This window comes from Apaloderma vittatum, unplaced genomic scaffold (assembly GCF_000703405.1).
Source record: "Apaloderma vittatum isolate BGI_N311 unplaced genomic scaffold, ASM70340v1 scaffold6492, whole genome shotgun sequence".
In the NCBI taxonomy this organism is placed as follows: Eukaryota; Metazoa; Chordata; class Aves; order Trogoniformes; family Trogonidae; genus Apaloderma; species Apaloderma vittatum.
Window position 1 is genome coordinate 35,979 of NW_009701820.1, and position 21,079 is coordinate 57,057.

Genomic DNA, 21,079 nt, shown 5'->3' on the forward strand with positions numbered 1-21,079 from the left:
CTAGGGGAAACATTCAAATGTAATCTACAGGAGCTGCTGAATTTTTAGAAACTTTCTAGAAGTGACTTGTTCCACATTTAATTGACAGAAGAGAGTGACTCAACAAACGTTTAGAACAAACTTGTATAATTTGATCACGGGTGAAGAACATGCCCTTTCTGCCAAAGAAAGCAGCAGACATTTCAGTGCTCTCTTCCTCCGACTTCAGATTTGAATCTCCTTTGTGCTCTCTAGGGAATCATCATATGAATAGCTGAATAATGCAACACTTTCAGCTGCTGCTAACACAGTCCATAGAACTGCTCAAGAATTAGAAGCTAAGGGTGTGCGCACATTAACTTAGCAAAAACAGGGACAAATTTTAGACAGCTCTGTGCTATACCTAGTGGAAAAACACCAACACAGGTGCACTCAGTGTCTTCATAGCAAAATCTGAAAATCTGGCTTAGACCTATGACTGTACTAGCAAGCAGTGTGGTGCAGCCAGCAAGCTATGGAAAGTAAAAGTGGGTGCTGGGACATGAGGTTGGCCCACAATCGATGACACACTTTGGTCCGATGGCCTGAGTGCCCACAAGAGGCCAGAGGGCACTGAGTGTGCTCCTGGTTTAGTTTCATGGGGAGGGAACCTAGCTTGTGGAAAGTGCTGTGTCCAGCAAACCAAGGCACAGCCAAGGAAGATGACTGGAAGAATTGTTTCAAAAGCCCAGTCCAAGCCAAAGGATCAATGCTGTTGGGTGCTGGGACTCCCATCATATTTTCTGCTACACCACTGAACTTCTCATGGAAAAAGCTGGTGTTTGGTTGTGGGTCCTGTCCTGTTCTCTCTTTGGGGAGAAAAAAATGAAGCTATTTCAGGCACCAACATATTAAGCTGCTGACACTCATTCCAAATGAACATATACCTATGCAGTGAGCTATATTTTGATTTACTGTAACAGCAGAGTTGTATTGGAACAAATGTGCGGACAGGAAATGACTAGATAATATTGCATCTGCAGCATGTATGACAACTGCAGAAATGCGTTCTTCTATGCGAAACAGTTTTGCTGAATGACAGGGAGAAAGATAGGGAAATTGATTACAATTTTTACCAGTATTTAGGCAAAGACTTAGTAATTCTGTCCTCCTTAGAGTGATAGGAAAAACTTGCCATCCAGCAACCTGAGCAACAATTTTAACAAGGTGACCCTATACAGAACTCAATAGCCAGAATTCTCATGAAGAGAAAGCTGATTTTTTTTTGGCACTTAGGAGAAGCTCCGTGAGGAACAACAGGACTTTGTGTAAAAACAAACTAGCCAAAATGGTCCCTTGCCACAAAGCAGAGAGAATTTTTAATATCCAGAGCCTGTTTCTTGACTGTCCTAATGGTGGGAATTTTTGCATGATAACAGGATCTTCACGGTGCACTCAGCATTGTGAAGAGCTATAATTTAATCAGGACTTCAAACAATAACAAGTCCCACATGGCTTGAATAGGAATAGATAATAAAATCTTTAAGTGATGCCTGCTCAGTTTATATTTATAGGCAAAAGTTTTCCCTTCTCATCCAAACACTGTACAGAATCAGTAAACACTGTACAGAATCAGTAAGGAATACTAAGTATCTAACCCAGAAGACACAATCTCAATGAACACAAGTGATGCTTTTTAGCAAATGCTATGAAAATAAACTTCCAGCAATGCTTTTTATCATTTTTCACCTGTCCAGTCTGCTGTATTTGCAGGCTGGAATGCTCTATAATATTTGCTGACACACAATGAGCTAGTTGCCTTACCACAGTTCATTTTCCTTATAATATATGACCACATTATTCACGACAGCCCATTTGAAACAACCTACGTGAGCTCTCTCAAAAAATTCCTCCTCAGAAAGCAAGCCTTAGACAAGCTGACTTTTTAGGGAAGGAAGAAAGAGGTGGTCTGATGCAAGAAGCCTTGCAAAGGCGCTATAAAGCCACAGCCCAGCGGTGACCTGTGAGCACCAAGAATTGCAGATCTCAATTTTATTTTCAAAATTTCCAAGTGAGGAAGGGAAGTTCTGCTTACTTAGATGACCGCTACTAATTTCAGCTTGCTCCTAAATTGTGATGGGCAAAGTTAGCATGTTCTTCAGTTCAGCATAAAGCTGGAGATCTCCTTAACTTCTGGTGTACAAAACTTGCACGTGAATGGGCAAGGTCCAGATGCTGACCCAAGAGCATTGCTGTGTGGCTAAGCACAGGCCGACTAGACTGATCTTCACTTTTAGAGCTACCCATGAAATATACAGAGGAATTAAACTTTATTGGTGCACATAGATGTTGCTATTTCCTTCCCATATTGAAAACATAGTGTATGGCTATTTAGGGAGCTTATATCTCAAGCTGAATCTCTAAGGGCACTTCCAGGTCTGTTAAAACCTTTTCTGCCATTTGAAGAGTTACAATTCTCAGAGTAAAGAAGCTGTGCATAGGTAGCACTTCCCAAGGATGCAGAGCATGCAGCCCTTCCTCCAAAAAACAGGGCAAAGGGACTTCTCCTGTGGGGTCTGGACTCAGAGGAAACTGGATGTGTGATGAGGACTTCCATGGTGAATTGTTTAGAAGAGGGTAATAAGAGGAGCAGGAGGATATGAAAAAAAAAAAACCACAACAAACACTTTAAGATAAGATAATAAGCCAAAATCTAAAAGGCAAACCTAGATGAGTAGTAGGGCCTCTCACCAAACATAGGGGCTGAACAAAATAGGAAAACACCTTGAAAACCTCACACCACAGAGCTAAGTTTATCTGAGTTGAAGGCTCTTTCTGAGTCCTCTGTTAAACTGCCCTAATTTTTTTGTTTTGTGGGATTTTTGTACCCTTCAAATTAGAGGGAAACCACTGGAGTTCAATATCTCAGATCTGAGCAACACAGTCATCACAGGGAAACTGAGGCACATACGGTGGAAAGCTGAAGAAGTCACTTCAGTTTGCGTCCAGACAGGGGAAACCACTACTACAGTTGTTCAGGTGGAAATCACAGTCCAGCTGGTGACATCTTAAGTTAGCTGTTCAACTTAGTGTACAATTAATATAATTGATCTAACATCCCCGAGAACACCACAAGCTCTCTGTGAGTCACTGAAGCTGCTCTCACTGCTTACTGCATCTACAACCACTGCACGTCCTCAGTCCAACTGTAAACCCATAAGCCTACTGGCTTAGACTGATGGGATCATAAACTGCAAAGCACTTCAGAGCTTTTGACAAAACAGATTATCATTTCTAAACCCCTTAAGCAGAAACAGGTAGACTCTCCCAGTTCTCAGGGTCAAATAGTCATTTGTGACTAGATTTACACAGTCCATTACCAATAAGATGGGCAGATACAATCTCCTTTCTCATGACCCATCACATAACCTTCTTTAGTTCATCACCATAATTATTTATGAAGTTCATAAGCATTACGCCAGTCAATTGTGGCTTCATGCCACTTTCTCTAAGATTGCATGTCTCCTGGAGAGATGGGGTTTTGATTTTCAGGCTCCAGAGGTATCTCTTACATTTCAGTACAGCAACCTGTTGGGGATTTATGGGCACTTCACAGATGTTTAATGAGGCTTATACTGTAAGCAATCTAAGCAGCTCTTGTTCACAGAATCCTGCAGCACATCCAGTAAAGCCAATGAAGCCTGAGACACCTTGAGAGAAACTACTGAGTGAATCAAAACTATTAGCCTGCTCTTTCCCCCTTTCCCAGCTTTGCTGGTGAATACACGGCACACATATACGCAGAATAAACAGTCCCTATTTTCTTTCTGTTTCCTCAGCCTCACAGTGCATTCAGGCTTGGCCGTCAAGACTCAGTGATATATATCTGTAAGTTTTTCAGCATATAGATCAACTTTATTCTCTTTCAGTTTTTTAATCAAAAATTTGGTTTACAAGAAAAAAAAGGTAGTGTAATGAAAATGTGAAAGCAATATTTTAAGATGGTATTTAATAGTATTATCTAACAACATTCTGAAAGGTAAAAGTCTCACTCTTGCAAAGTATTTAAGAGCCTAAATGTCTTTGAGCACCTGGTCCCTCAAAAAAGATTTATATTTGCAAAGATAGCTATTAGAGTACTGTAATTTAATAAACAGTGTTTCATAATCAGATGAGTTACACATAAACGAACCTGATGTAACTGCCATCTGGCACTTAACAGATATAACATTCTCAAATATTTTGAACAAGGTTTTCCTAAAATTAATGATTCCAATGAAACACTTATCTAGTTTCTTCAAGAAGTTCTCTGCTTTAAAAACCAGATATCCACAAGCTCCTGCAAAAGGAAATGAGGAATGAAGGAAACTTGTGTGAAGCTCTCATTTACAGCCGAGAGGAGCAGCGGCTCTCTCACTTTCAAGGATCCATGCTGTTACAGGTCCTTATTCGGATATACTCTATACTTAATGTAAATCTTCATGAGGTAAAGATTAATTGCATCTTCACAAATGTTTGTGTGTACAGCATGTGCCTCTGCAAACTTTTACAATCTAGACCAGAATATTTTGGAGTCCCCTAAGAGCAGGAGTAGTTCTGCTGTTTAGTAGATCATTTTCAAGCTTAAATCTACACATGCCGTTGATCTACAAAGCCTCTTTTGTATCAAACAACTTTTTTGAGCTATAAACGTTTGAAGAGTGCTGCTGATGATTGCTGTACCCTTCTTATACTATGCTTTGGTGGTGGTGTTCAGATCACACTAACAAGACACAACTACCCTGAAAAGAGGCAGGAGGCAGCAGACTTGCTGGAGAAAGCACCGTTTTGTATTTCTGCTTCTTCCTAAACCTTGCCAGCCACAGCCAGAGCCAGGCTCCTGGGATAGGAAACACTTCAGAAAGACACATTATGGTTGTTCTTCAGAGTAAGGTACAAAGCTAGTTTTAAACCATCACTCCTGAAAGCATTTAACTTCTTCACATTCTTATTTTTCAGGTTTTATTTTTTCAGACTAATTTAGAAAAAAAAAAATATCACTTTTACTACCTTCTTACTCTTTTCTTTCTCATTTCTCCATTTTAACACCTTTGCAAATTTGTTCCACTAAGGAAAAGAACTGCTATAATATTTAGAACTCTGTGGGTATGTCAATGGCACTAGAATCACGAGTTCTGACTTTCCTGCTCCTTGCTGTACTGTGCAGAGTATGAGCTAGGATGCAAAATCATTCAGAAATTCGTCTCTTCGTGTGCCTTTTGTCAGTAAATAGCAAATGCAGTGCTAACAAGTACTTATGGCTTTGCTCCCATTATTAGACATGGTAATAAATACTTCACATTGGAGTGACTTCCAGCCTTTGTGAGTGTAGGTAGGCAGCAACAATTCAGTACTCCCACTTAGAAGATGAAATTAAGCTGTCAGAAATATAATCTCTATGCCAAGTTACATGGAAGCTCACTGACAGCAATCCTCATTGTTGCTTGTCTCACTTGCCCTGTGTTGATGGGGTTTTGCCTTCATTTTTGTACTTTGAATTAAATAGCTGTCAGGTTTAACTTAACTGTAGAAACTACTGTGGAGAAATTAGTTCCTAACCATGTTAGGTTATCTTGAAATTAATGGGAAATTCAGAGCCATCAGTCAGAAGTGCAAGTAGTCTAAATGGTGGAGAAATACAGTCCAGCAAAATCACAAAGCAGCCTCAACTTTTGGATCTTGTGATCCATGCCTGAGAAAACCATAAATAGCCTGCTGTAATGGCCAAGGAAGGAGAAAGACTGGTTCTGTGGTACAACAAACACAAAGGGCATCTAAAGGTGCTGATATTGATGGAACACAGATTAAACCACTTCGAGTAGTTTAAAATCACCATGTAAGTTTTGAGATTTCGTAAAGTACTGCCATAATACAGGCTTTTTTTTTCCCCAGTGGAACCTAACGCTACAGACTGAGCTATCAAACATTAAGTAAAAATTGTGTGTTTGAAGATGCAGAAGAAATCCTCCCCCAAAGCTCTTTCTGCTCAACACACCTCAGAGTTATATAAAAAAAGAGAGAATACCCAATTTTCACCTAGGTGTAAAGGTATGGGCTCTCAAAAGAAACTAAAATGATTCTCTGGTATATGTTGACATCAGAGGGATCATACAGTCCTTCCCCAGATACCATGCCTGGGAGGAGATGGTTCTCACCCGTGAGGAAGGCTCTGAGAGCTGAGTCAAGCTCAGTTTTGACACTTCTAGGTTGTGGTCTTGGTTGAGAAGTCAGAGAATCACTCTATTGCATATATTGTATAAACGGACCTGACATTTCCTTTTTACACATCAAGCTCAGTAATATTTAAGTGGTTATTTACACCATGCTCTTCTGTCAGAATAAACTTTCCCATCTATATTCCAAACAAAAAGATCAGCAGGCCAGCATCGCTCCAAACTAGCATTTCTTTAAAAAGGTTTTCTTAGGGCAAAGGACTGTGTAAATACTTGTTTTGCCACTTCCATATTTTGACTAATACTCAGAAGACATTTTGCTTCTGCCTGCCACTGCCTGCTGTAACTCTACCTTGCAGTTGCTGGTAGCCCCATTCTTCTTTCAGGTCCCCAGAGGGAGGCATGTTCAAGCACTTTGGATTTTTAACTCACCAGAACTACCTCAGAATGATCTCTCTTCACATCAGGATAGAAGTATAGGCATTATACTGCATTGTGCAAACCAACATTATCCAAGAAAGGGTGAAAGAGCTGCTCTGGGCAAAATGAATACTGTCCACCTTATCTGCAAAAAAGCATCAGGCTTTTGAGGGGACAAAACAGAGTACAGCGCCAGGTCAGAGGAAGAAGAAGATGGCTGGATCTTCCTAACTCTGTGGAGGAACAAACAGTTCAATTCTGTGCTTTACTAGAATTTTCTTTTCCATCTGAATGAGGCTGTAGCAGCCAGTGGCCCCAGAAGAGTATGACCAGCTTTAAACACCTGTCATTTGGTCGTGAACTAGGAAACAGCAAGATCTCAACAACCTCAGAATGACTCCTTGCACTTGAAAATATGCTCCCATGAATTTTCAAGGCATACAGTGAGAACCACCAGCTGGAAGGCCTTTCTGCCCAGTAGGAGCCATCCTTATTTAAAAAAATACTTACTCCAGCAACTGAAAGGCACTGCCACTGTGATACAAATTAATATACAATATATGCAATAAGATAATACGTGATACAAATCAACACAATCCAAATATAAGTCCTATAGGCAAGAAAGGTATAGCAAGAAAGTGAAGGAAGCATGCAGCTAGAAAACTCTGAAGCCCTAATTTCCTGCTGCAACAATCTATAGGTAACATTTTTTGTGTCTGTTTCTTCAGAATATTCACTACAGGGAGGCAGAATTTTCAAGTGTGGCACTTTTATATATCGTAAGACAGCAGCAATGCAAAAAAATGGTAAGAAAAGTAAATGGCAAAATAGCACAGAAATAGAAACTGTGGATACCGTTCCAATCCTTACCTTTCAGAGTTGCCTTCTTAAGTACCTTCATGGCATAAAGCTGCCCCGCATCAGATCCTTTGATCTTCCTCACTAGAAATACCTGCAAAAATCAGACATCTTGTGTAGATCAGTACTGAACTTCCACATACAAGTCTTGCTGCTAGAGGAATATATACTACGGTCTGGGAAACCTAACTAAAAATATGAGGTGAAGGTACTTCATATCTATTTTGCAATTGGTTGAACTAGCTCTAGAAATCTTAATTTCTAAGCCTTTACTGCAAATAAATTATGTTCAACATTATTAATTGCCCTTACACATTCAGTTAGAGGGATGAATAGTCAGAATGAGCGTGCATGCTCTTCACAAACTGACCAGCTCTGAAAAAAAGTTATGTCTCATTTGTGCTTAGGAACGTGCACTGGAGGGGTAGTGAACAAAGGAATTAATAATTTAGTTTGATCTTTATAAGACTTTCAGTGTTTTAATAATTGAAAATAAAATAAACAAATCTTTCAGCCAATTCCCAAGACTGACTGTCTGCTGAGGCCAGAATTACCAGACAACTGGGTCTCTGATTTTTATTTCAGCACTCATGTTGCTGGACAGAAGCAGAAGCAAAACTGAATGAACAAATAAATATTAGCCCATATACCTAGCACTTACTTATAAATATATAAAGTTACAAAGGATAGGTGAAATTATGCAACTAACGAATGTCTAGTTGGATTACAATTATTTTATTCATTGTCTGTTCAGGAACCATGCAGCTTTGTTATCTGTCTCCACCCAGAGAATAAAAAGCCAAAAAAAGAAAGGAGGAAGTCTGTTTCTAGCACATTATTAGTAAGTTGAAAGACTCTTCCTTCTAAAAAAAAAATAAATTTGGGAACAGATTAGGATTTTCTCAAACATTTTTTGAGAAAAGGTTTGTGTGTATGTGAGAACAATTTGCAACAACCAGGTAGAGAAGGTGAGGGGGGGGAAAGAAAAAAAAAGGCTAAATTCTCTGTGAACACCTTAACCAGGGCTCTTACATCTGACAGCGTCACAGCTACAATGTTTCTACAATGCAATCTGATATGTTTTTGGTGAGACTTTCCTTCCAAGATGTTTCCTGTGCATGAGATATGCAGTTCCTCAGCTGCGCTGCCTGAACTAGCTGAGCTTGGGCACATATTTCTTGTTCCCATCTCCCGTTTCCTACTTTGATGAACACACAAATACCTCCAGTGATCACAGCTATAGGAACAAATTATGAAAGCTGGATGCAACAGGAACACGTAAGACTTTCTGAAGTGTTTTTCATTAGCATTCATGATAAATTAAGCTCAGTTGCTCCAGCATTAACAGGAAGTCAATTCATTTAGAAATTCAACTAGACAGAGAAATAGTGGGATACATTTCTAGGCAGCCCAAATAAAAGATTTAATTTTTTCATTACATTGAAAAGGAAGAGGAAGTTGAAAGAAAGCTTGCCCAAACACTAGTTTTTAAGCTGCATTATTATTCTGTAAAAATGGTTATGGAATTTTTATCCAAAAAATGAAAACCCAATCCCTTAAAATACAATGTTAAGCTGTACTGCACACAGAATAGCACAGCGTGCTGCATCTGCATGAGTATTAGGATTCAGTTCCAAAACTATCTTATCTGCCGCGTAATCTAGCAAAGCTTGTAATATCTGTATTGCTGTAATAAGCAAAATTATCAATTTACATTACTAGTCACTAGTCAGCTGTTCCCTGCAGCATGAGATAGCGCACTCGTATGCATTCCCTCCAAAACAGATGAGTCAAGAACATTGTGTGCAGTTTCAGAGGACATCAAAATAATCATCAAACCAAAAAGGAAACAGAACAAATGGAAATGCATTATATTGCAAAATTACGTCCTTCTGCTTATTCTTAAAGGTAAAGTTACATGGTTCTTGAAACCACCAAGTGGTTCTGAAGTGCTTACTTGACTGGTTATATTAGCTATACTACACTAGTTTGCCAGAATAGCACAGGCATGAGGCTGACTTTCTGTTTTCTAGTTTGATATGCATGCAAACACCCCAGGTTATTAATACCTGAACTAGGAAAACTCCCTTAGCTGGAGTAATGGGTATATCACCCAAATCCCAACCTAGAAAGCTAAGCAACTCCTGTGACTTTCAAGAGCATTGAGAGCACTCCCTCTGACACCAAAGGCATCTTCTTGAATCTTGCAAGAAACTATATGGGTCTCAGATGAACAATTTTAAAACCAACCAGTTTGCATCCTCAAAGACTTATGGATTTGAAATAGCAAAAATTATGAAAATTTAGGTGGTTGGGGACTACATAAGAAGCATTTAGCAGACTTTCATCCCGTGTGTCTTTGCTGCTCAGGGGAGTTTACTGACCTGTTTCACATAACATACAGAAAGTGATTTGTAATCACACACATGCTCTCATCACAACAGTTGCTCTCTTCAGCACTGGGATTTGGCTCTGCAATCCTCTCAGCAAAGCATACTGGCCTCTGAGCATGAGCAAGCAGCAGTAGCACACTCACATCCCTGGTGGCTAGGTCAAAAACAGAGAGGGGGAAGTGTCTAACTTCATAAACTCATAATCACTAACAGTCACTTGTGCTCGTTACTCCTGGTCCAGAGCCATAAGCACTATTTCCTAAACTGTTTTATATACAAGAATCCAGCTAGAAGACAAAAGTGTTATTAAAATGAAGACAGAAGGGACTGGGTCTTGCTTATCTACCTTTACAATACAATTTATACATGGATAACCAGTGTAAATGAACTCAAGAGAAAGGATGTGACATTTTCAATGCTGCTCCAGGTGATTAGATAGCATTAAAAATTACCTTTCCATATGAACCTTGTCCTAATACTTTCAGCAGCTCAAACTGAGAAGGATCTGCTTTTTCAAAACCTTCCTTCACATGGTGACTGATGTCTATTTCTTTCACGATACCTTCTTCCTACAAAGGAAACAAGAAAAAAACAAAATTCCCAAATCAGAGCTGTTGTCCTAAGGAAACATATATATTATAATCTTGTCTTCTGTGATGCTACAACCATGTATGAATTTTTGAAAACAGAAACAAACACTTGTCCAAATGTTCTACAGCCTGTTACTGGTCGAGTAATGTAATGCCGGGACATCCAAGCCTGCTGCTTCTGTTTATTGAACCTCAAGATATGACTAAGTGAAGACTGAATATGCAAGCTGAAACATAAAAATACACTGCCAAGCTGGGTGTGCAGAGTGACATGTACCCAAATCTGTACTAAAAAGGATCCAGAAGAATTATCTCCATGTACTTTTTCACTCTCTCTCAAAGCATCATTTAAATCCATCTTAAAAAGTTCCCTCGGTCTTATGCAGCAATTCTTTTGAGTGGGTAATAAACCACATTGCTAAAAGGAGCTCTCCTTATTTACCTCAAAGAATGGGAAGTTACTACCAGTAACATTCTAAATAGAAAACAAATTAATGACTTAGATTTGAAAATGGGATGGCAATGTAAGGAAGAATGACACCCTCTTTCTTACTTGCAGGAATTAGCTTTAAACAGTTTGGATTTTCCAGGTTCTTTTGTTAAAGTATTTCCACTGACAGTACATACACATTCCTCAAAGACACCAATTGAACTAGGACTTCCATGTCACAAGCTGTGACATATGGCGGTCGTTTTATGTTATTATGGCATGTTCCTCTAAAAAGAGAGTGACTGGGTCATGTGAGGCCCAGAGGGAATACACAGAGTTTGCAGCAACCCAGAGAGTCATTGAGCTGAAAAGAAACCTGGAAGAATGGACCTATTCTTCAAGGACACAGTGGTGAGGAAAAAAGTATTTTCACACCTTTTTATTTCTCTAGTGTTTTGTACACCTACATTTGAACTTTTTTTTCCTATTCAAACTACTCATTCTAACTTTTTTACAATAAAAATCTGGATTTTGAGTATAAAACCTTTTTCTTTCACCCCTCAGGTCAAAGCAAATTACTTGTTTAGAAATAGATTTGAATATTCCTGTATCTAGAAGAAATAATCAGAATCTCATAAACATTATTTTTACAGTAAATTATCCTGCAATTACCCTTTTTCCCTGAGAAAGCATCTTGACAAAACCTGGAAATACGACATTTCTTTCCCATTCCTAAAAATTAACGTGGAGAAGACAGAAATAACTTCCTAAAATGAAAATGCATTCACAAAAACTTTTGGCCAAAAGTCATTTACTAAACAAGTAGAAAATTGATTTCACTTCTAATTCAGAAAAATTGCTATCACTTTCTACCAGCTGTAATTCATCTGATGCATGGCTAGCATTACCCTCTATACTGTACTGACAGTACTATACTGATTACTCTCTATACTGTAGATTCATCCCTTCTCTTCCCTACCCTACCCTACCTCTTTACATTACATCATTTACATGTCTTAGAACAGGGACTATATCCTCCTCTCAGTTTGGAACGCTTCCTCTACGTTGTGCATGCTACTAGAATCATGGAAAATAATAATCATGTGTCAGTAACTCATTTTTTTTTCTGATCTTAATTCTTCTATAGTTTAAGGATTACCTGAAAGGAAATGCTTGAACTCAATGATGAGTTTTCACAGCGAGATTTAAAGGTTTTCTAAGTACATAAATGCCACTTGTTTTTCTGGCTTTAACTGCTGTGGGAGACAGTATCTTTCTGAAATTAAAAACATTCTTTTTTTTTTCCTAGGTGAAAAAAACAATAGTAAACTGATACAAATTTGACACACTGCATTAGCTGTTTCCTAAGGAAACCAGGAACTACCTACATGATATTTTCAAAGGCTCCGTCAAGTTCTGAAGTGACGAGCTTCCATGCTGCGAGACATACCCCTTTAGGCACACTGTCAGTACCTCAGAGACTTGCACACTGCTAAGAACATTATTTAGACCTTAGCCTACTCTGCCACACTACAGCTTAGGTAAAGTGTCTGGACTGCAGGGCCCACCACCCATACTCCTCAGCAGTTACTCCTTAAGGCTAGAAATGACCCCACAGAGTCAGGCTCCTCTATAATCAGAGGTTTTGCTTTCCTACCAGATGTGGTGTAGAGGTCAGGAATTTGCTCTCCATTGAGCATAGGCAGAGTTTGGGACAACTGGCTTCTGCAGGTCAATTTCTATGTGTGGACAGCCCCTTGGCAACTATCATACGATGAAAAAATTTCATGATGTTTTCTGCAGTCAGCGCAGCTTGTGGGACCCCAGTTGCCATTTCATAATTTTGCCCATCTTCTTGAGATTTATTTTTTCTTTGAGATGATACCTTGATCTCAGAAACTGTGGATGAGATCTACCGCAAATAGCAAAACCCTTTTTAATTCAGCTAGATTGCATTTCAGCCTGAAGCACTGAGTCACTTCGGTCACATTTGCAAGCTTAAATGATGAGTGAGTTTCAATTTGTACACTCGTATTAGTCATCAAAGTTACAGGTCTACAACCCTAAGCATATTTCTCATTGTGTTATTAAATTTAATATAACCTCTTCAGGTTCACAAAATGTGTTCAGTTACGGGAATATAGTGGAAGTATTAAAGCGGTGATAATTCAGCTTCTTGGAAGAATGCTTAAAAAATTCTAGAGCACCCAGAGAATAGCATAATTAATTCATAACTTGCAATAAAAACAACACTTTAATTACATGCATCTTTGACTGAAATCTCAGAAGAAGATTATTTAAAAAGAACAGGACCAAACACAAGGCCCAGCAGTGCTTCACAGAGAAGCACAGATTTTAAGATGGAAAAAAACTTGCTAGATTATGAGACTTTGTAGAGATACCCAAACACTGGTTAGAAAGGGCTTCTGAGGGCCATCCAGTCCAACTCTCCTGACCCAAATATTATTGACACTTGATCAAACTAGCTGGGGTTTGTCCACTGTAGTTCTCAGTGTCTCAAACAATGAGGCTTGAGCCACTGTTTATGAATGATTTCAAATTGCCTAGCTCAGAAATGCCCACTGTCATGTCAAGGTGCCTTGCTCCACAGGTCCTTAGAAGGAAGCAGGATATTTTTCTAGAAAGGCAGGATTTCCTGTGGGTTTCCTGTGGTCTCCTGACTAGAAAGGGACTGCAAAGCAGAACTGAAGAAAGGCATGCCAGACAGCTCTTTTTTCACTGACCATCACCACAGTGGCATTACTTGTGGGCTGTCCAAGAGATAGTAATTTAGCTGGTATGACAAATCTACTTCCCCCTGGAGCAAAAAGCCAAACTGTCAGTATTTGGGGCTGAAAATGGACACAATCTATTAAAGGAAATATATATACACTGATGTGTTTGCGCACACGCATCCATTTGCCTTGCATATATTTCTATGTTCCTTTTACTTATTTCACTGCATGAATTTTGGAGTAACTTCTGTTTGTTTGCTTTACCCTGCTATTAAAAAAAATCCCAACAAAACCCAACAGCTTCATGATTCCCTTTTATTATTCTTACTTACTTAGGATTTTCCCCTATCATTTACATCTTTTGAAGTTTCCCTGTATTAAACTAATATGGAATGTGGCATAATTTTTCTCATGTACTGATGATCAGAGTGAAACCCAAACTATCAGAGCACAAGCATTGTGAGCAGGTCTCCCAGTCACTGTTGCATCTAAGGGACTTGTCTAACATGCTAATGTGGATTTTTTTCTCACTGGTCCAGCAAGTGCAGCATATCTGCATTAGAAATTTGCATATCGACAATACAACTGAGGCAAGAGATTCACTATACAGACGAAGCCTGCACACTGAAGAAACTGTTTTAATGGAGAGGATTTCACTTTGAAAAAAGCTGTGAGCCAACTTCCAAAATGGTTTTGATCAGGGAAGTTGGTGAAGTAAAAAAACGAGTGTTCCAGAATTTGGACTTGCAACAGCTGTGCACAGCAGCCCAGGCTCTTGCTCCCCGCTGACTTGTCCCGACACTGCATTAGCAGGACTGCTTGACTTGATGAAGCTTAATCTTTTCTAAACCTCTCTAAATATTTATGTTTGCACAAAACACATCATCCTGTGACAAAATTGAGATGGATGTTCTTGGCAGTTTCAAGAAATCATGTGATTGAGCAGCACAGTCTAGGAGAGGGAGGGCAACAAATTGGAATACACGATGAAAGAGGAATGAAGAGTGCTTCTCTGTGCTAATACAAGAAAGACCTATTCAGGACCTGATTCTATATTGGATTATTCACTTAAAGACTTCCCCCCAAGGCCTCTAAGTTGGCAGAAGTTTTGGACACACAAGTAACCCAGTATTAGAATGGAAAGGTCATTTTTGTCTACTTTCCTTGGGTACACAGGAGAACTGAGAATCTGTTCCTGCCCTGTGACTGTGGATACCACACACACATCTGTTTTGATGCATCCCAGAAACGGATGCTCCTTGTAGCACTGATCTCAGCTCACTTCCAAGATTTCCTCATGTAGACCTTGGAGAAACAGAGGCACTAGTGCTCGGTGGCTGCTGGAAAGCAACCACAGAAAACTCTTCCAACTGCTGTAGTAGTTCCCAACTCATTGTCACATGTCTGAGTCGGATTGGGAAGCATAGGGGTACAAAAAGTCATGCAAAAGGGCAGGGCTTTCTGGAGAGCAGCTCTTTTCATCTGTACAGTCTTTTATCTTGCATGCTCCACAGTCTCTCACCCAACATTATGGAAAGAATCTCCTAGAAAATGGAGAGGATTAACATCTTTTGAGTCTTGTCTGGCTTCTCCCCAAGAGTTTTCTAAAGGAGAAAAGCAAAGGTGATCCTCAAATCCTGAGATTCAATATTTTATGCCCGCTACACTTCAGCTACATGCCAAAAACTTCCTCACCTTCCTGAAATGGTCTGAAGAGACCATTTGGAGAAACACATGAAGAGAGGGGCATTCCAGAATCAGATACTTTTAGTGTCGAACAATTTTGTACAACCATATTACATGGGAAAAAACTTATGCTGCTAATATAAGATGATTATTACATTGCAAAATCAGTAGGATGGCCATCTTCCCAGTTGCACAGGATCAAGACTGCCATGCAGGTATGGCCATAAAGGGGAAGCTTCATTTTCCATTAAAAATATGTGCAATTTTGATGTGCAAGTTCTGCAGCCTTAAGATCTGTTGCGCTTGAATGCTTTAGGGCTCCGAGACCAGTGAAGAAGTTAATGAAAATGTGGCAAGAAGAAATAAGAAATAAAGGTAACTCCAAAGAAAATTTATTGTTATTTGCAAGAATCATTATTTGTCTATAGCATATGCTCAAGATACAGGCTTTATTTTGTTACCAGTCCTGTCATTTGGCAGTTTACCATCTAATATAAATCCAAATCACAACTATTTAACTTCCAGGTATCACAGGCAACACAATATTCCAAAATAACATGGTTCATCAGGAAAGCATGTTTAAAGCTCTGATATGGGAATAGTTAGGACAGGATATGTCTGATAACGATGAGGCCAGGTTTCCATCCCTGTTTCACAGGTTCTAATCGGGCTCAACCCATAGCAGAGCCATTTTTTTCAAGACATAATAGGCTATTCAAATGCTCCCTAGTGCAGGAAATGAATTGCTGGCTAGTGTTCAGTTCTTTGAGGACAAGTATCCACATTTTAAAAAAAATGTATAGGAGTATTTTCATTAGACTTCCCAAGCCAGTCTCCAGCAGTTGGAGTAAAAATTGAAGAATTCTTCCATTTTAAATGGATGGTAATACAAGTTCTGGCTTCTGTTGTAGGATGGAAAGATGTAAAGTGAGCAATAATACTGTAAATGGGTCTGGCTATTTTGTCCCCTACTGTCAAATTAACATATGCTTTAGCAACAATTGGACTTATTGAGCCCTTAGAGAAGCATGTGGACTCACAGTGAATTCACTGGACATTATTCCAGGTCTGTATTTGGCTTTCAAACATAAGGTCACTCACCTTCTCAAAAGGTCACAAAGTTAAATAACACACAATAAGGTTAGGATTTCTTTCCCAGACCTTGCACAAATGTGAATAGAAAGTGTTATCTTGCATATGGAATTCCACAAAGCAGGTCAAAACTTACTGACAAACAAAAGTCTTAGAGCAATTTCTGCGGAGGGCAACACTGCCAGTCCCTGTTAAATTCAGCAAATCTTCTTCCAAAGAGAGCACTTATTACAGTCTCTTTAGCTCTTCTCTCCAGCTTTAACTTTTTACCCTACATTTTTTCTTCCTTCTCCCTAATGCATGTCTCTACAGTTGATATTCAGTTGAAATCAAACAAACTAAATGTGAAGAAAGGAATCAGAGAGAGCAAAGGCAACAAATAAGATCTGTGGGTTAGACTGGTGATGGTTTGAGTATTTGGGAGATTTGTGTTCAATCTTTTGTGCTACCATGTTTCCTAGGTATCTTTGATGAATGACTTAGGGTTGTATTCAGCTAAATATATGTAAATAAAAATATTTATAGTGCAGGAGGCAATGCTTTGAACTAATTGTCTAGCCTTCCTTTGCAGTCAATAGAGAGAAACTAGCAGTTCGAGATTAGGAGATCAAATGAAGTCACATCCTAAAAGTGCACACTTCTCTCTGCTGACTATGAAGAAAGCCCAAGGTAATTTTCTGAGATGAGGGCTCCTGCAGTTCACAGAATCACAGTTGCTTGAGATGAATTCATGTTTATTGCAAAATTTTAAAAAACACTTAAATAGAGTAGTATTATAGATATTTTTCAACAGAACTTAGATACATGAAACATCAAGGCACTTAAAAACACTCCATGGTGTTTGGAATAATCCAATGATCGGGATTTTGCAGCTCTGGTACATCTGGTACACTTCTCCTCAACCTGAAAAACAGGAATAGTTGCTTTGTGCTATCTTGTGGGATTACTGTGAGAATTAGCACGGAAAAAAATGTGAAATTAACTCATACTGCAGTAATGGGTAGACAAATCATCTGAAATGTATCCAGTAATGCATGATACTAGGTGGCCCACAACCACATTCTCCTTTAGCTCAGATTCTTGAAGACTGGTGCTCTTTATCTAATGTCTGTTACTTCTTACAGACACAGTTCTTGACTAGGACAAGTACAACACAATGACTGTGAAGATGCATGAGAACCACCTTCCTATTTGAAGTGCATGTATACATGAAGTAAAGACACCAATTCTTGATCTAACTTTCCCTCCTGGACTCAAAATACTAGCCAGGGCAACTCTAATTTTTATGTTAATTCTGGTGCAAACACCTACAGTTTATGTGGAGTAGTGAGTAGAAAGAGTTCATAAAAACTATTGAAGCAAAGGGTTAAAAAAGCAGAACAAAAGCAGAACCATCTGGTCACAAAAAAATACAAACAGTTGGCCAGTCTTACTCATACAGCAGCATTCTACAAATACTCAAATACATTTGTGAACTTTAACAGAAACAGTCTCAAAATGAGTCACACCATTAAAGGACAAAGAACTCAGCTATATTGCTCTAAACTACAATAAATAAGAGCAGGAACATTTTCAGCATCCTACTTGGCATGGTTTACAGGTGTGCCTTTGGCTTTTACATCTCAGAAGAGCTGTAAGGTCCACTACCGATTGTTTCTGCTGGTGAATAGGCAAAAGAAAAGCACTTGCTGCTTTTACGCCAAGCAATTAACTGCAAGTAATTCTGGATACAGTGCCTAGAAGTTGTTATTGCTAGAAGGGTAAGTATTCTTGCTTCCTTAGGATGATGCTACGTCATATGCAATAGTAGGGGACAGTATATGTCACCACATTTAAAAAACAAAACAAAATCAAACCCCAAAACTAGTTCATTTTATACAGAAGGCTTTCATACTTTACTCTCCACTACAGTTCAAGTCCTGCTCCCAGGTCAGAAATGTACCCTGTGCACCCTGGTCTGGACCTCTGGCAAACTGTGTGTGAGTGGCTTTTGTGGCTCCCACTGGAGCCCCTCCCAGGAGTGTCACCCCCCCCTACCACCACAGCCCATCCGCCACAGGGGGTTAGGGAGGGGCCTCAAAACATCATCTAGACCAACCCCCCCGCCAGAGCAGGATCACCTACAGTAGGTCACGCAGAAACACGTCCAGGTGGGTTTTGAATGTCTCCAGAGAAGGAGACTCCACAACCTCCCTGGGCAACCTGTTCCAGTGCTCTGTCACCCTCACAGTGAAAAGTTTTTTTCTAATATTTTTGTGGAACTTCCTATGTTCCAGCTTGTACTCATTTGCCCCCTGTCCTGTCACTGGACGTCACTGAAAAGAGCCTGGCTCCATCCTCCTGACACTCCCCCTTGTCATATTTATAAACGTTAATGAGACCACCTCTTAGGCTCCTCTTCTCCAGGCTAAAGAGACCCAGCTCCTTCAGCCTTTCCTCATAAGAGAGATGTTCCACTCCCTTCATCATCTTTGTGGCTCTGCACTGGACCAGAGCTGCAGTGAGGTAGCTCTCACATGAGAGTCTCGATGTGATGGCAACCCATCGCTCACGTGTTTCTAACACAGGGCGCAGAAAGCGCTCGTGTGCCTCTGAGCCCCAGCTTTCCATCTGTAAAATGCAAGTGAGGTCATCTTCCTTTCTCCTGGGGTTACTGGAGTAAGGGCACTGGAAAGACTATGAAGTGCTCAGATGCTAGGATATGAGGCTCAGATAAGAAGGAAGGCAGACAAAAAGGTCTATCTCTTCAGGATACCATTAAAGACATATAAATACTTACTAAAGGGCTCTAATTCCCTTATTGCTGTTTTCAGCTGCTTCACAGACTTAAAAAAAAAAAAGAAAAAGAAAAAGTGCTTGATGTTTTACTAGTACATCTGAGTGTGAAATAAAAACTGCAGCTGCACTAGGAAGATAAACTGCTTAAGCAAAACATATTTGCAAACATTTCCCTCACCGTTTCTCAAGTGATCCAAATAAAACACTGCTCACCATAGCAGTGTAAATGGCACCATGGCACAGTAAGTAGAAAATACTGTAATAAAGACCTCTTGGTGCATTTGCATGGTGATTTTAAAGAACAGAGATATCTTTAATATGCATATTAAAGTAAAAGTAATAAGTTTCATCTTCAATCTAAGCGCTCAACCTGCTTGTGCTTCACAAACTGGAGTACTGTTGCTATCATGTTAGGAAAAAAAAAGTGTTGCAATGAGGTTGATTATATCAGCAGCATTTTACATTAGAGTATTAAGAGAGAAACAATTTAATGTGAGGTCATTATGGAATCAATGCAAATACGCATTAGTTTTAATGCTGCTGTTCACAGCTTTGAGCATCAGCGAAGGGACTGAAGGAAAGAGAGGGTGATGGAGCTGAATCACGCAGAGAGAAGATGGCAAAAGGGAAATTCTACAGAGAAAATATGACTAGATTTCACAACAACATGGACAAAGGAATAAGACGTGGAGGGCAGAGAGAAAAGGAAGTATAGCTGGAGTGTCACAATGAATGGCTACAGGCTCTTTAGAAGAGATAGGGAAGGAAAGAGAGGTGGTGCTTTGACTGCCTATCAAAAAGGACACTGGACTTACAGGACAAGGACAACTGTGGTTTGTGCCTAGGCCACCAGAGAAGAAAACTGAGAGAAGACTGGAAGAAAATTTTTTTGATTTTGCAGACTATCGTAACTGTACTATTCAACAACTTAAAAGACAACTTTTGCCCCTTTTATGCAGCAGCTGAATCCCATTTAAATACCTAGCCTTCTACTGAGGCTGCAGAGAGACCGAGCAGGAACGTATGTACATACTGGAGTGATTCGACGGGGAAGCTGGTAAGCAAGCCCTGGTACACTCAGAAATATGAAAGAAAGGGTGAGAGCACGATGGAGAGCAGGCTGTGCTGCACAGCTAGCTGAGGGCCCCAGGGCTCAGCCTTACCCAGTAACTCAGCTGAGTCACCAAAACACATGTGAATGCTGGGGATCCAGGCTCTGGCTTACTTGCGTAGACTCTGGCTTTAATTCTTTAACTTTCACACAAAAAGCACACAGATAAAATAAGAACTCACAAACATTTCCCTGACAACATAAGGCACATTTTTCAGGGTGAAATCATGACAAAAAGAGATTTACCGTGAAACTCAATGATTCCGTGTTGTAAAAGCAGCAAACGCAAAACCCTGATCTGTCCAGGCCTGTCAGCCTCAGCAGAGATGTGGGACAGTCTCAGGTGATCCAGTGCCCAAAAATAAGGGGAGTCTGCAATCCACTTTGTTATACACTGTAAACAGATGAGGCGGAGAGACAAGACCAACCTGTACCTACTGTCCTACCGAACAGATTTGCTCATAAGTGACTATAGAACTGCCTACAAAAAGACCAGAGCACAGATAAAAGATATTATCTTCAAGCTATCAACAGACAGGGGCAGAGTGCACCTCTCCCATAAGTGTATCGTGCATGAGCTGGAGGAGTTAAAGGCTGCCGCACAGTAAACTGTGCAGGACTATTCCTATGCTCAGAGCAGCCACAGAATGTCTGGGACTCCTGGAAGAGGCTAACCTTCCATTCAGAGGAAACTGAATGGGCACAGACTAAAAGAACTCTTCTTATTCTGCTTTTAGCACTAATTTCAAATATACCTTCAGTTAGTAACCTGAATGAAGACAAATGAACAGCAAAATATGATGCCACGCTTCATAC

General features: G+C 39.8%; 1 protein-coding gene across 1 annotated transcript in view; it reads right to left on the reverse strand.

Annotated features, from left to right (window-relative positions):
- LOC104281336 (ribosomal protein S6 kinase alpha-2-like) overlaps positions 1-10,410 on the reverse strand; it is a gene marked incomplete at its 5' end in the record, with an annotated part of 46,007 nt that extends 35,597 nt beyond the window's left edge. The window contains 2 exons of the mRNA XM_009879297.1: positions 7,461-7,542; positions 10,294-10,410. Of these exons, the coding sequence (XP_009877599.1) occupies positions 7,461-7,542; positions 10,294-10,410 (199 nt within the window). The remainder of the gene's footprint in view (positions 1-7,460; positions 7,543-10,293) is intronic.
- Positions 10,411-21,079: the final 10,669 nt, after the last annotated feature.